This window comes from Phacochoerus africanus, chromosome 1 (assembly GCF_016906955.1).
Source record: "Phacochoerus africanus isolate WHEZ1 chromosome 1, ROS_Pafr_v1, whole genome shotgun sequence".
Classification (NCBI taxonomy): Eukaryota; Metazoa; Chordata; class Mammalia; order Artiodactyla; family Suidae; genus Phacochoerus; species Phacochoerus africanus.
This window is the reverse complement of record NC_062544.1, coordinates 234,445,196-234,461,651: the sequence shown is the minus strand read 5'-3', so window position 1 is coordinate 234,461,651 and position 16,456 is coordinate 234,445,196. Positions and strand designations below refer to the sequence as shown.

Sequence of the window (16,456 nt, the reverse complement as noted above, 5' to 3'; positions counted from 1 at the left end):
TGTCTTATATGTGTGTGTGTGTGTGTATATACACACACACACATACACATATGGTTTCCTTTGCTGTGCAAAAGCTTGTCCGTTTGATTAGGTCCCACTGGTTTATTCTTGCTTTTATTTCTGTTGCTTTGGGAGACTGACCTGAGAACACATTTGTAAGGTTGATGTCCGAGAAAGTTTTGCCTATGTTCTGTTCTAGCAGTTTGATGGTGTCATGTCTTATATTTAAGTCTTAAGCCATTTTGAGTTTACTTTTGTGCATGGTGTGAGGGTGTGTTCCAGTTTCATTGATTTACATGTAGCTGTCCAGTTTTCCCAGCACCACTTACGGAAAAGACTGTTTTTTTCTCATTTTATATTCTTGCCTCCTTTGTCAAAGATTAATTGACCATAGGTGTCTGGGTTTGTTTCTGGGTTCTCTATTTGGTTCCATTGGTCTGTCTGTCTGTTTTGGTATCAGTACCACACTGTCTTGATTACTATGGCTCTGTAATATTGCCTGAAGTCTGGGAGTGATGCTTCCTGCTTGATTTTTGTTCCTCGGGATTGCTTTGGCAGTTCTGGGCCTTTTGTGGTTCCATATAAATGTTTGGATTGTTTGTTCTAGTTCTGTGAAAAATGTCATGGGTAATTTGCTGGAGATTGCATTGAATCTGTAGGTTGCTTTGGGTAGTATGGCCATTTTTACAATATTAATTTTTCCAAACTAGGAGCATGAAATATCTTTCCATGTCTTTGCATCCTCTTTAATTTCCTTGATTAATGTTTTATAGTTCTCAGCATAAAAGTCTTTCACCCCCTTGGTCAGGTTTATTCCCAGTTATTTGATTTTTTTGGGGTGCAATTTTAAAAGCTATTGTATTTTTATATTCCTTTTCTAATATTCATTGTTAGTATACAGAAATATGACTGATTTCTGAATGTTAATCTTTTATCCTGCTACTTTGCTGCTAAAGTCCATTCAGGGATCCCAAGTTAAGAAATTCTAGCAGGCACAGTAGAAACTCTACATTTGCTGATTTAAAATTCATGAGGCATTTCTCAAAAAATAAAAATAAGTGTCCACAAATCATTTGTATTGCTTTAAAATAATTTCTAAATGAAATTTTTCTTATAACTTACGTGACCCCAAATGGAATCCAAATGCTAGTGTTGGTGATGAAAGCAAAGGAAAAGTGAAAAGATCTAACAGTTTATTACATTTTATTAGGAAAATTTTATGTGCATTTATGAATTTGGGAAAACTGCCAGTCTTAGGACATGTTCCTTATAAAGATCAAAGATCTACTTTGTAGAAATTACTGTAATAAAAAATGGAGTTTGCCGGAAGAGAGAAGCCAAATATCATTCAGTACCTTGACATGGTCCCTAGTTATGACAGACTGGTAAAGAAGTTCTCATCTTCCCATTTATAGAAACCTTTATACAGTTTTCAGATTAAATGAAATTTCCTCCAAGAAGACTTAATAGCCTCAGCTCATTGCTGGGATTCCTTTCTCTGCTTTGCCATACCACCACTTACTTTACCTAATAAGCAGGTCAGATAAATTCCATCATCTTCCTTGAGGAGTAGACCTCATTATTTTATTTATATATTTCCCCCACAAAGAACATCTAGCACTTTGCCTGTGGTAGGTGTTCAGTAAATACTTGATACATGATTGAAAATGTAAATAGATGATTCTTAAGATAGGCCTTGAAGGATGTCTAGAGCTGGAGCAGATAGGTTGTTCCAAGGAACAATGATAAAAAATGAGGCAGAGGAGTTCCCGTCGTGGCGCAGTGGTTAACGAATCCGACTAGGAACCATGAGGTTGCGGGTTCGATCCCTGCCCTTGCTCAGTGGGTTAACGATCCGGCGTTGCCCTGAGCTGTGCTGTAGGTTGCAGACGCGGCTCGGATCCCGCGTTGCTGTGGCTCTGGCGTAGGCCGGTGGCTACAGCTCCAATTCGACCCCTAGCCTGGGAACCTCCATATGCCGCGGGAGCAGCCCAAGAAATAGCAACAACAACAACAACGACAATAACAACAACAAAAAGACCAAAAAAAAAAAAATGAGGCAGAGATGGGATAAAGCCTAAACCAGTTGGGACGAATTGTGCCTTATCCAGCTGTGCATATGGTAAATTGAGAAGATAATTTTCTGCACAGTAATGTAAATAATAGTACTATATTTTAAAAATTACAATTTTTATAGATCTACCTTCTATGACATAATATGGATTATTACATTGACCTATACTTTACTAAAAAGACAAACATTTTGATCTTTATAATATATCAAACTTGTAAGTGATTTAAAGAACAAATGTATTAAAACATATTCCTGAGTACTAGTAATTATTTTATAATTTAGTAAGATGGTCTTTTTTTCATCTAAATGTTATCCCGCAGTGTCCTAACCATTTAAGATATAATACAATGCATTTATAGAATCATTAAGAACTGGTGAGAGAAAGAGAAAGGAGGTATTACTATTTTTCTTATACATAGGCATTACACAATTATACCTATAATATAATATATGATACTTGTGAGAAGCAATACAGGAAATAAATTTTGAAAAAATATATTCCTACCAGTGATTCAGCAAAGACCCAGCATGGCCCCCAAGTAACCAAGTTTGTGAGGGAAATTGAGAAAGAAAAAAGGGGACTTCCTGTTGTTGTGGCTCAGCAGAAGAGAATCTGACTAGTATCCATGAGAACGCAGGTTCGATCCCTGGCCTTGCTCAGTGGGTTAAGGATCCACTGTTGCCACGATCTGTGGTGTCGATCACAGGTGCAACTTGGATCTGGTGTGGCTGTGGCTGTGACCAGCAGCTGCAGCTCTGATTTGACCCCTATCCTGGGACCTTCCATATGCTATGGGTGCAGCCCTAAAAAAAAAAAAAGAAAAGAAAAGAAAAAAGAAAAAAGGGGTAAGGTAGCTGTTTTCTGTCTTCTGCAAAATATTAGGTTCCATCAGGTGTCTCCTCCCACCTGCCACACATGCCAAGTTACTTGGGAATCACAGGCCCTTGTATCACACACAGATGCATGTGCACACACACACACACACACACACACACACACACACACCTTACTTGTTATGTATTATTCAACCTCGACAAAAATTTTAAATTCTTGTTTAATATAATAATTTATGGAAGGAGTTATGAGATAAGATAACTTTGTGCCATTGAATCATAAAATCAGGTTTGGAAGACTCTTTAGAGGCATCAGCTTTATCCTCTATCAGTAGAACTATAATATTATATCATATTACATGAAATGCATGTAATATGTACAGTTTAAAAAGCATATATAGTATGTATAATCTATGTTTGATTATGCTACATGAAGTAGATTCACTAAAGCAGTATTTCTTTTGTAATTTCTTGAATTGAATTGGATCCCAATATTTCAAGGTCAGAAATCAATCCTCCTATTATAATTTAATATCATATGTTTCTGTGAGGAAAACAAATTTGATAATAACCAGATGTTATGGGCCATTGCTTCCTCCATCCCTTCATTCATATTCAGTGATTATGAAGTTTCTGTTGTACAACAATGATCCCTTTATTGGAAACCACAGTTTTAGTAAATGAGTGAAGGTCTAAGTTGTCAACTAGGTGGGATGTGAGGTGGCAGTTTTGCCTCCAAGGGGACCTTTGTCATGTCTGAGGACTTTCTTGTTGTCCTACTGGGGAGAAGGTGCTACTGACATCCAGTGAGCAGACACAGGGATCCTGTACATAGGACAGCCCCCACAATAAAGATTTATTCAGCCCCAAATGTCAGTAGTGATGAGGTTGAGAAGCACTGTATGTTTTAATTAGAGTTATACATATCTTTTTTTCTTTTTCTTTTTTTTAGGGCCGCACCCGTGGCATATGGAGGTTCCCAGGCTAGCGGCCCAATCGGAGCTACAGCTGCCAGCCTATGCCACGGCCACAGCAACGCTAGATCCAAGCCGTGTCTGCAAACTACACCACAGCTCATGGCAACACTGGATCCTTAACCCACTGAGCAAGGCCGGGGACCAAACCCACAACCTCATGGTTCCTAGTCAGATTCATTAACCACTGTGCCATGATGGGAACTCTGAGTTGTACATCTCTTAAGTCATTAATGAAGCAAATAGGAACACCAGCATGTTTATCTGTCAAAATCAGTCAAGTAAACATGAAAGTAACTCCTAGGGCTAACTCTCATTTTTAGCTATTTCCTCCCCAGCAATTTATGTGCACAAATAAATTTCTCTAAAATTTCTGTAGAACTGGAATTTAGTTCTTGTGTCTTAAGTTCTCAGACAATTGTATGTGATTAACCCTTCTGTGGCACCTAACATAGCTAGAGAGTGGGGAAAAAAATGCTTTTAAGGGTGATGATGCTATTAAAGTATCAGTGCAATAAAAATAATTAACCATGCTAAATGACAGCATGTAAAATAGACTTGGGTGAATTCTGATCCTATGTTATTCTATATTATTTGCTGTACTTCCACTTGAAATGTGGTAGCAGGTTCTGACTTTTAAGCGACCTCAACTCAAATATCTATTTTTCAACAATGCAAAGAGAATGATTAATCTGACCTTGATAGTCCTTAAGAATTGCTTCATATAGAAAAAGAAATTCTCACCAACATGGCCAATGTTATTATAATTTTATTACTTTAATTATAAATAAAAAGTCTTTTCCTAACTTCAAAGTTTACCAGAGTCTGTTTCAGTACTTCTTTAAATTATCTGTTGTATTAAAGGCATAACTAGAATTATCTTATTTTTATGATCACTTGTCTGAGAATTCTGTATCTCAGAATTATTTGATCAATACATTTTTCTTATGCTGTACTTATCTCATCTTATACCCACTGAATTCCCCTATGTAGCCTTTCTAATTCTGTTGTTCTTTATCTTTAGTTAATAACTCTTCATTAAAACTGTTTAAATAATTACACACTGCTTCTCAGATATAACACTTTAATGTTTTATTTTTTGTCAAGACATTTTAGTAGCAACAATAATATTAGTAATTCCTAACATTATCTTTTTAGAACACGTTTAATATAGAAGATGATTTAGCTCAGTTTAAAATATGTTATGACATATGCATATACACAGAGACAGAATGTGTACAGTACAGAAATGCATACCCTTGTGCACACACACAGTCCTTCTATATTTATATTTAGCCTCTTGGAGGAAGAACATCATAGGCATTCTATATTTGCAATAGTGCCCAATAATCTCTAGGCTACAAAACAATGAATAATTTAACCAAACTAATATAACAGGGAGGAAGTTGCAGGGGAATCCTAGTAAGCTAAGTTTAATTCAGATTTGGCAATTCAAAGACAAAAATCTCTTCTATGAAGAGTCTAAACAATTATTTCTGATGACAGGTGCTTTGGGTCTCGCTGGCACTTCATCTCAAAGAGACATCAAGAAGCTAATTCATTACCAAATTACAGTAGTTTTTGTAGCCATTTTATCCCTTGGGGTGAGAGTTATTCGCTCTCCTACACGTGCAGGCCTTAGTCTTACTATCAGATGAACCTGGGAATCGTTATCCTCTTACAAGAGGAAAGCTGATGAATATAGCAAATATAAAAATTATTTCTGAAATCTTCGTTGATTGTGGCTCCAAATCCATCTAACTGATTATCATTCATTCTGCCCTCACTTTATGGACCAGTGCTTCTGTTTGTAACTGCTGCTCTTTTACCTACCGCCCTCATTCTTGTCAGAGGTCTTATTTCTCTTATATCTGCTATGCTCTAGAGAGTCTTGTCCTGGCTAATTTTGAATATGGAGCTGTCACTGAAAGACAATGAATTTGCGAATACTGTTTAAAACAGCTCTCTGTTTTGTGGTTACCACAAGTAAGGAAAGAGGCATTTCATAGTATCATTTGTAAATCAGAGAAAACAAACAATCCTTAATTTCTTTTGAAAGGGAGGAAAGAAATCTTCTCTCCTGTCATTTCATCTATAAACTCTTATAAAAACATTTGCTTCATGCTTGTTTTTCTGCAAGTAAGAGTGCCATCCAAGCCTAAATCCATGTTCCCTACACACTGACGACAATATATGACAGCCTTTACAGTACATGGTAGAGTAAGAATTCTCCAAGTTTCACTGTTGTCAACTCCTCCCTGATTTTCAAAGATATTAACTCGATAACCAAAGTGGAAAGGACTCCAAAAGATTCCAATGAGAAATTATCTTATTAGATGCCCATTAAATGCCAAGCATTGTCTCTGGGGTACAGAAATTAAAAAATATGGGGTCTCGGGGTTCCTATTATGGCTCAGCAGGAAAGAACCTGACTAGTATCCATGAGGACATGCGTTCCATCCATGGCCTCTCTCAGTGGGTTAAGGATCCAGTGTTGCCATGAGCTGCAGTGTAGTTTGCAGATGCAGCTCAGATCCTGCATTGCTGTGACTGTGGCATAGGCTGGCAGCTATAGCTCTGTTTTGACCCCTAGCCTGGGAACCTCCATGTGCCACAGATGCAGCCCTAAAAAGACGAATTATATAGTCTCTTCCCTGCTCTAGTTGTGCTTTCATCATGCTAATACACTATGTAGTTGAAATTCATAAGCTTTGAAATCAACTCTAAAAAATTTCAAATCAGTTATAAAATATAATTATAAAATTATAGAATTTAATGTATATATATAGTCCATTAAAGTTCTGTAGAGAAGAGGAAAGAAAAATGGTCTGTAAGAAAGATCAAAGCACTAAAGTTATTGGAAAAGAATCTTTATTTCTCTGTACCTAGCAAAGGAATCACCTCATTGATACCTAAGCTCTGTGAGCTATCTTCTCTCTTTGACCAACCATGGGAGACTGTCAGTTGTCAAAAGAAGTTGTGTTTTTATAATGATAGATTATTAGAGGGCATGTCCTGCTCTAATTTAAGGAAGAGATCCATATTGTCGTAGAGTCATTACATATTCAACTGTCTTGCTATGTACTGATGAAAAAAACCCCAAAATATTAAATCACAAAATGGTTTCCATGGCTTGGCATAACTGCCTCTGTATAGTACATGAACAGATCCTAAAATACATGACAGAAGTTCCACATTTAGGATCCAAAGTATTATAGAAAATAAGGTACTATATTGTGAAAATGGCAATTTCTTAACTGTCATCACTTTGCTTGTCTGCAACCATATATTTAAAGCCTCACAATTTTTTTTAACAAGGCTGAAGAGATCATTTCTTCATTTACAGTGTTAAGCCCATCAAGGATTTAAAGTAAAAAGGAAAAATTACCATATAGGGGACACTAAACAATTAAAAAATACTGATGGAAAATTATAATTTTTCATTATAAATGAAATTTTAGTAAAACTTTTGTCTCTAAAAACACATTCTCATGGCTTACACTTCATTTCTTTTTCTTAACAATGTTAAAGATCCTGGAAAGTATATGGCAAATTTACATGAGATTTGTGTTCTTTGTAATTGTTTTTGTTCACTGGAGCAAAATTGATTTAAAGGAAAGTAGCTTCCTCGGTTGATAGAATTTTAAAATCGGAATTTTATTACCATTTCTTTCTTTACTAAGGTTATTGTTTTTTATCTCTCCATGAAATTTTTGTAGTGGTGTGATTGATGGGTAACAGTGAAAGATGGTTTCCACCTTGTCCCATTTCTTCAGAAAGTCCTAAGATCGTCTTATTTATGAGTTGTAAATTGCCTTAGCTTTGCACTTTAGCACCACCTGGTGGACAAAATGTCATCTTTTTGTCTTCAGTTTAAAATACGAATTTAGTCCCTTCACACTCTATATCCAATTGTGACATATCTTGATAGATACTTAATTGTAAAAGTATTTAAACTTAAAGATAGTTGTAAACAAAATAAGGTGAAAACATCTGATATATATTTCCTAAGTATTTTACTATGGCCAAGGTAAATGCATGTTTTTTTTTTAACTTCATGAATATATACAAATTTGAATAGTATGTTACATACATATGCAAAAATGTGGGGTGTTATTGAAAATTTAAATATTGATCATTTGCATTATTTCCAATAAGGAATTAAATAAGACCAGGAAGTTTTCTGTATCTTAGTAGCAAACTATGGCTTATGATAGACTGTCTACCAAAAAAAAGCAGTATAATTACTTTGTAGATAACTTCATGAAGAATTTTCATACTCCAGATTCTTATCAGGTTAATATTTTCTGTATAAAATGAAAACTAGTATTTCAACAATTACTACTGTAAAGTAGGCCATTTTTATGCTCATTTTCCCACTTATAATTAATGTTCAGTTGTGGAGTTCCCATTGTGTCTCAGCGGTAACGAACCCAACTAGCATCCATGAGGATGCAGGTTTGATCCCTGGCCTTGCTCAGTGGATTAAGGATCCAGCATTTCTGTGGTGTAGGTCGCAGATGTGACTTGGCGTTGCTGTGGCTATGGTGTAGGCCTGCAGCTGCAGCTCTGATTCGACCCCTGGCCCAGGAACTTTCATATCCTGCAGGTATGGCCCTAAAAAGAAAAAAAAAGTAAAAAAAAAAAGATTTAGTTGTTTTTAATCATTTTTAAAAAATTATAGATGTTAACTTTGATAATACTTTCAAATGAGAAGCGAATATATTTAAAGCTCATTTTTGAGAATTGTAAGTGTATTAATCTCTTTGTATAGTCCTCCACTTCTATGAAATACAGTGAAATTTTTTTTTTTAATGAAATACAGTGAAGGAGAAAATACACTTTCAGATTCCACTCCATTTCTTTGACATACACTACTTATCTCTTCCCTGGTGAAACTGAGAGGTCTATAGTTTGAACTGTGGGACATTCAAGAGCGTGGTAGCTGAATAAGAGCTATTGATATTTAAATAGAAAATATCTTCTAACTACATACTTTGTTGTATGTCATCTAAGATAAAATTATAATAGATAACCTTCATTAAGAGATACATCTTGAACTGAAGTTATCTACTTGGTTATTTTAAGAAAACACTTACCATCTTTTCCTTTTTTCTCCTTTTTTTTCTAAAGGTCTCGGATTGTATACTGTAAACTCAGCATATGGAGATAACATTATCATGCCTTGCCGACTCGATGTACCTCAGAATCTCATGTTTGGCAAATGGAAATATGTAAGTGTGACCTACCATGTACTTGGTTAATTGCCTCTAGTTTTTGAAAGAAAATTCCTTCTGTGAATAAATATGAATTTCAACTTAACATAATGGCAATATGCAATTGTGGGTATAATTGTAAGAAGGTGGAATGAATATGTTGAATATGTCAGAAGAATAATTCCTAAGTCTTACATAACAAATGCTATTTTAAAATAAAGCCAATAAACACATAATTCTTAGGTCACATTAGTCTGAAAGAGTCATCCTGAGGTGTTCAAGGCAGAAGGAAAGGCAGAGTTCCTGAATAGAAACAGTGGAGTATAGGACAGAGCTTAGCGGGGGACAGCAGCCTTTCTCTGTGTACTCATGTTTTTTGTTTGATGTGTTACTGAAAAGGCAAGATGCATCAGTAGCCAGAGCACCCAGATATTCACCGAGAATTAGTCGTCTGCATTAGAAGGCTATTTCTGATATTTAGTCTTAGAACTGAGATGATGAGTATGTCCTTTTTCAATTTAACATTGAAATCTTGCTGATTTCATTCATTTCTTGCAGATAGTGAAATCATATATTCTCAGGTATTAAGATGAAGATGGGTCTGGAAATGGGGGGTAGATATCCTGGTAGGTGATGTAGAAAAGCTAGAAAACTTTGACTGGATAAAATATTTCAATTTAAGTACCAAAACCAACAAAAGTTTTCTGTGTGGCACAGTTTCCCAGTGCTGGATCCTAGGAGACTCCTAGGAGTTTGCAAGCTTAAAGCAAACATATGTTTCATTGAACACAACTGGCACATTTTCCCTAGCTCCTTGAAATGTTGGAAGGTATTTGAATAAGAAAAGAATTTGATGGTCACATAATTTTTGAAAAGTCTTTTTTAATTGTAACACTTCTCAGAGCCTTTGCTATATTAAGCTACATTATGGATTATCTGAGTTTGATTCATTTTTTAGGTTTATTGAGCCACATAACTTTTTCTCTCAGCTATCTGCAAGAACAAGTGGTCTCTGGAATAGAAATGTGCATAGGTTGCACCCAAGGGATAGTATAAATACAATCATTTAAAAAATATGGGTTCTGGGAGTTCCCATTGTAGTGCAGTGGAAATGAGTCAGACTAGTATCCATGAGGATGTGGGTTTGATCCCAGGCCTCGCTCAGTGGGTCAGGGATCTGGCATTTCCTTGAGCTATGGTATAGGTCGCAGACATGGCTCAGATCCCACATTGCTGTGGCTGTGGCATAGGCCAACAGCTGTAGCTCTGATTTGACCCCTAGCCTAGGAACTTCCGTATGCTGTGGGTACGGCCCTAAAAAGCAATAATAATAATAACAATAATGTTGGTTCTGAAGTCAGGTTGATGTGTTTTACCATGTACTGGCTGTGCGATCCTAGACAAGTAAATCAATACCCATTTTCTCATGGATAAAATGAGATGAAATTAATAATCTTACAGATTTGTGAGGATTACATGAAGTAACTCATATCAGATACTCACCTAGGACTTGCATGGAAAGTGTAAGCTGTGAGTGTGGGGCTGCTAAGCTCTAAACACTGTATGAGGGGCAGGTGAAAGCAGAGAAAAAGTCGAGGTAACAAAGCACTTACCTCTACCCTCCTCCTATTATCCAGCTCACACTGGGTAATTTTGAACTATTTCTGTGTCCCTATAAAACTGAAAATATGAAGGCCCATGAGGACAAAAGTCTATTTGCACCCCTAAAATTCCAAGGGTCTGGGGAACTACCACCTAATTCACCATTGAGTCAAACTTGTTGTTAAAATAAATGGAACATGGATGGTGAAAATCTTCTGTGATCATAGACAATTCTGATGACCAGGGAGTAATTTTCACCTAAACTGAACTGGCACAATGGCAGTAGAAACAAACTTATTGCAATTTTCAAATTGTTTATGCAACAAAAGTCTTCAGCAGTAAACTGATGAGATACATTTGCAGTACCATGTGCTCTGAAAGCAGTCTTGAGTTGCAGACATAGTATACAGACTCTAATTTATTGTAACCTAAAAGACAAATAGCAGATTTGGAAAGAGTGAAAGGGAGCAAACACAGAGATAAAATGGATTCATTTCTCCCCTACTTCACTGGAATCTCCCTATGAATATAGATTACTGCTCCCTTTCCACCCCCGCCCCACCCCACCTCACCCCACCACCTCTTCACCAGCTTCTCCTCTGTGCCCAGTACTGAAGAAGCATCTAATGTCTGTCTGTCAAGAGTGATCTAGTACAGTAATAATGGAACCAGGCTTTGGAGCTCCAGTTTTGGTCCTGCTGAGATATTACAGCTGGGGCGCTGGACCGGTTGTTTAACCAACCTCTGTGTCCCTTGTCTAATCTGTAACTGAGACCAATATTATGTCCAATTTACAGGGTTCTTATGTGCCTTAAGTCCATTAGTGCATGGAAAATCCAAAGAAGGTACCAGGCATAGGGTTAAGTGCTCAAAATTTAATAACCATTATTTCTTGCATAGTGAATGAATATAGAAATTTACGGTACTGGTCTTATTTCCTATTGAAGGAATGATTTAGGGCAAGGATTTGCATTATAAATCTGTGGCAAAATTAAAAGATTTAAGGAGAATACGACTGATATATTCAGATATTAAACGCACAGCAAATTTTGGATTCCAAGATTAGCTTAGTAATTGTGTTAGTGAGCTTGGGCTGCCATAACAAAATACCCCAGACTGGGTAGCTTAAACCACAGACATTTATTTCCCGCAGTTCTGGAGGCTGGGCTGTCCAAGATCCAAGTGCCAGCAGATTTAGAGCTTGGTTGAGAGCCCTCCTCCTAGTATGCAGATAGCTGCCATATGCTGTGTGCTCACAAGACCTCTTCTTTGTGCTTGCATGGAAAGAAAGAGAGCTGTCATGTTCTTTCCTCTTCTTATAAGGGCGCTAATCACACCATGAGGGCACCATCCTCCCGACCACATCTCAACCCAGTTATCTCTCAAAGGCCCTCCTCCAAATACCATCATACTGGGGTTAGGGCTAATACATAGACATCGGGAGAGAGAACATAAACATGTAGTCCATAGTAGTAGAAAATATTAACAGTTTTGAAAATGTCCCCATTATAGCACTTTGAAATTTGTCATGCACTTTAAGATGTTTTATCATATTGTATTTTCTCAAAGGCCTTATGAGGTACATAGAAGAGGGATTGGCCTTTATTTTAGATTATTGCTTATTAGGTAAGAGAATGTCTGTGGAAGCAGAGGAAGAAATGAATTATTATATAGCTCAGTGCTGTTGGCATAATTGTATATGCCAGATCATATTTTATTTTGATAAGAAGTTTTCATATGAAAGGTCTTTGAGCGAAGTTTTGTGACTCTGAGAGCAAAACTATGCATTTTAGTGATTAATCTGATTCTGTGGCTTAATGGACATGATCGCTTCACAGGCAAATACTGTTCTTCCGTGAAGACTCATTAAACTATGTTATGTGTAAAGGTCAGCTATGTCAGTTCTGGCCGAAACTGAAGTGTGGACATTTAAAGTACATGGATTAAAGTCATGAACATGCAAAAGATAACTGCCCAAGATTCCTAAATGAGTGTTTAGACCTCAGGTGTTTACTTGCTGTGATAGCTGAAAATCATTTTGTAACATAACACTTACATGTTTGTTTTCATAGTTTTTTTTTCCCTTTTATGATGGACATAAGGCCAGCCCTGGTTAGTTTTAAAATAGTTCCTAGTTCTGTCCTCCAGATCATAGAGCTCTGTCCTTTCATTTTCGTATATTTAAGTCGATACCTGTAAAAGAACTTACAGCTTCTTCTCTTGTGAGGAATAATTTTCTGTAACCAAAGATTTATATGGCTCATATCCAAAATTATTCTTCTTGGTCAGAACTGCAAATATTGGTGGAAGAATATGGCCAAGGAAATTTTGTTATTCTGGATGTAATCTTGAAGCATCTGAACATGCCTATTTTAAAAAGTGTATTACTGTAATTTTTTTTTTTTTTTTTTAGGAAAAGCCCGATGGCTCCCCAGTATTTATTGCCTTCAGGTCCTCCACAAAGAAAAGTGTGCAGTATGACGATGTACCAGAATACAAAAACAGATTGAGCCTCTCAGAAAACTACACTTTGTCTATCAGTAATGCAAAGATCAGTGATGAGAAGAGATTTGTGTGCATGCTGGTCACAGAGGACAACGTGTTTGAGGCACCTACGGTAGTCAAGGTGTTCAGTAAGTGGTCTGCAGTGTAACTGCTAAGTGGGATTAGTGGCTGGTCCTACAAAATGCTCTTTAGGAAGAAGATGGAGCTCTCTGTAGTGTCTCCACAGTGGGCATCTGTGTAAAAGGACTTCTAGAGATCTTGACTCCACTCCTGCATGATGTCAGCCAGGAAAACAAAAACCCTGAAATTCAAATAGGGGCTTTTCAGTGAGGAACTAAAAAAATGTTCTCTTGTTTTGTTGGCTAAAATTTCCTGTGATATAAAGTACTACTAGATGAAAACTGGCACATGATCTTTCACTGACATGTACAAGCAAATGCTCTGTGATATATATAGATAGATAGATAGATAGATAGATAAGATACATAACAATACATACACATATTCATGTATATCATGCGTACATATATATGCATTAGGCTGAGCCATATAAAATTGCCATTTTGATACGTAAAAACAATGATATACAAGAGATCAATGTTTTCTGCATATGAATATATTTGTACTTGTATGTGTGTTTACACACACATATTCTGAACTTTAATGCTTAATGCTTGTTGATTTCCTTATTGAAAATGTTCAAGTAGTTTAAAAAATTGCCCTGAAATAAAGAAGTTCACCATACTCTGAATGTGTATGTGGAATACACCAAGGGGAAGAAGTGGAGTTGGAAGAAGAGAGGGTTGTAGAAGAAACTTGGAGCAATTACTGTGAATTACTTTTCCTAATGATAATATATAGTTAATATGAGTGTGCAAATAGCTATGCAGATGAATGACTTGAGAAGTTCTAATTAAAATGTTTTACCTTTTAATATTCAAATAAAAAGTCCCACCTTCATTACAGGGAGAAAAATATCTTAGAAAATTACAGGGAGAAAAATAGGTCGCAAAGTTTCAGAACACCAATCTTCTTTAATTAGGGAATAAGGTCTCACTTTTCAGTTTTTTCCTCTACTTTCTGATAACTTGACAGCGCCTAGAAATTATTAAAATAAACATAGAAGAAAGAAACCCAGAGGGCTTTGCTATAACAGCAAGTAACCATGGATTTTTCCTGTTTCTCTTGTAATAGCCTATGCAACTAACCAGGACAGTCCCTAAAGCATTTGTATGGACTTCAAAGTTCTTATGGGCTCATGACAAAGATTCAAAGAGTGCTTATACTATCAAAGAATCCTTTGTTCTCCAGAAGAACCTTGTAAAGGCATATTATATGTTTCAGTTGATTACCTTTCAGTTTAGAAGGTACTTTCCAGAAACCATCCACTCAACTCAATCATTTTATGGATCAAACCAAATACCAAGTGTTTCCCAGTCATGCCCCTTCCATTAAACAACCCAAATAATCTCCATCTTTCATTTGCCAAACGCCATGTATTGTTTTTCTTTCTTGCCTTTATTTCGCTTTGATGTTATTGGGAAGATGGATGATGCACAGCCAGAAACCCTTTTTCTAAAGAGAGCTACCAAAATCTTTTAATTAGGCCATGACTTCAAAAATATTAGTACACAGAATAATGTACTGCAGGAGGTACAGAGATTGTCACAGCACTCTAGAGTTGTGCCAGTTGATTTGTTACTATGTTAAAATTACCAAATATTGAGACAATCTATCAGAAAGTCGAGAAAATTAGGTTATTCCATTTGGAAAACAAACATTTGTGACAATTTTTAGAATATAGTTTTATATATGTATGTGTGTGTGTGTATATATATATATATATATATATAATAATTTTAATTTTTCCACTATAGCTGATTTACAGTGTTCTGTCAATTTTCTACTGTACAGCATGGTAACCCAGTTACACATACATGTATACATTCTTTTTTCTCACATTGTCGTGCTCCTCCATAATATAGTTTTTTTAAAATGCCATGCTTAAAAAAATTCAGTTAACCTAATTCAATAAAATTTGTTAGCTGTTTTGGAATACAGAGGATTTCTATGACTGTGAAAACAAACTCACACCCTGCATACCATCAGATCCCCCTACCCCCTTCTCTTTTGAATGTTGTTGAAAACAAAGTGATTCTCAGAAACAGAATTTGCATTCCAGGCTCCAGGCCAGAGAGAATTTAAATAGACAAGCTACACACTCTTGAAAATGGGGTTTTATGCTAGAAACTGTGGGACCCTCCAAGTCCAATTAAATAAACAGCACAGCTCATGATAAAGTGTTTGCAAAAGCATATAGGGGCTTTGCTTTTTTTAAAATAATGAATTTATTTTGTGTCACTTTTTGTGAAGCAAATAGCAGCTGTGACATGGAGGCTTTCAATCTATGCATGTATATATTGCAGTCACTTAAGAGTTACTAGGCTCATCAATCAGTCCTCTGTTTCCTTCTGTCAAGTCACCTAGCAACATGTACTGTGTACCACAGAAGGAGTATGGTTAACGTGAGCTAATCCCAGATCAGTATGCTGCAGCGTGCCCTCCTCATGAGCAAAGTCAAACTGCCTTTATTCTAACTGAAGGCCATGCCTGATGACTTTATTACCTCTGCTATAGATTTGTTTATTTAGTTTTAAGCTAAACTGCAGATGCAAGAAACCATGACCATAAAGCCGCCAATTCCAAATAAGTCACCTGCTTTGTTACCAACATGGCTTGCTTGCTTTTCCTTCCTTCTTTCCTTCCTCTCTTTCTCTCGTTCTTTCTTTCTTTTTCTCTCTCTCATAGTTGAATTTCATCAAAATTAAACTACTTGCATTTAATGCACATTTGAAGTTAATAAAACTATCCCTCAGAAAGAGCAGGCCTCTCAAAGCTCCCAAAGTGTCATTCCAGTGATTGTGCAAAAATCTTAGAGGTCACATGGGTGTCCAGAGAGCCAAAAAGCTATCAGTGTTATAACGGAAAAATCACTGAATTGGTCATCAGGAGATCTGGCTTTGTTAGATCCACTACTAGCTTCTGACCTTGGGCAAATGACTTCACCAGTCAGGGAGCTTCGATTCCCTCCTCATCAGTAGATGAGTACTTTGGATTAGGTGATTGTTTTCCCATGCTGTTCCTAGGATCCTCCTGAGCAGCCAATGAACAGGGCTGGGGGCAAGGGGTTGGGGGAGGAGCTGGTTCTACTTGATTAGCTAGAATTCTACCCATTCATTTTTTTCTTTTCA

General features: G+C 36.5%; 1 protein-coding gene across 3 annotated transcripts in view; it reads left to right on the top strand.

Annotated features, from left to right (window-relative positions):
* The window catches only part of ALCAM (activated leukocyte cell adhesion molecule), a 207,674-nt gene that overhangs the window by 139,535 nt on the left and 51,683 nt on the right, over window positions 1–16,456 (top strand). For all 3 annotated transcript variants that reach the window (XM_047793185.1, XM_047793169.1, XM_047793176.1), the window contains exons 2-3: window positions 9,016–9,116; window positions 13,114–13,333. In XM_047793185.1, coding sequence (XP_047649141.1) covers window positions 9,016–9,116; window positions 13,114–13,333 — 321 coding nt within the window. The remainder of the gene's footprint in view (window positions 1–9,015; window positions 9,117–13,113; window positions 13,334–16,456) is intronic.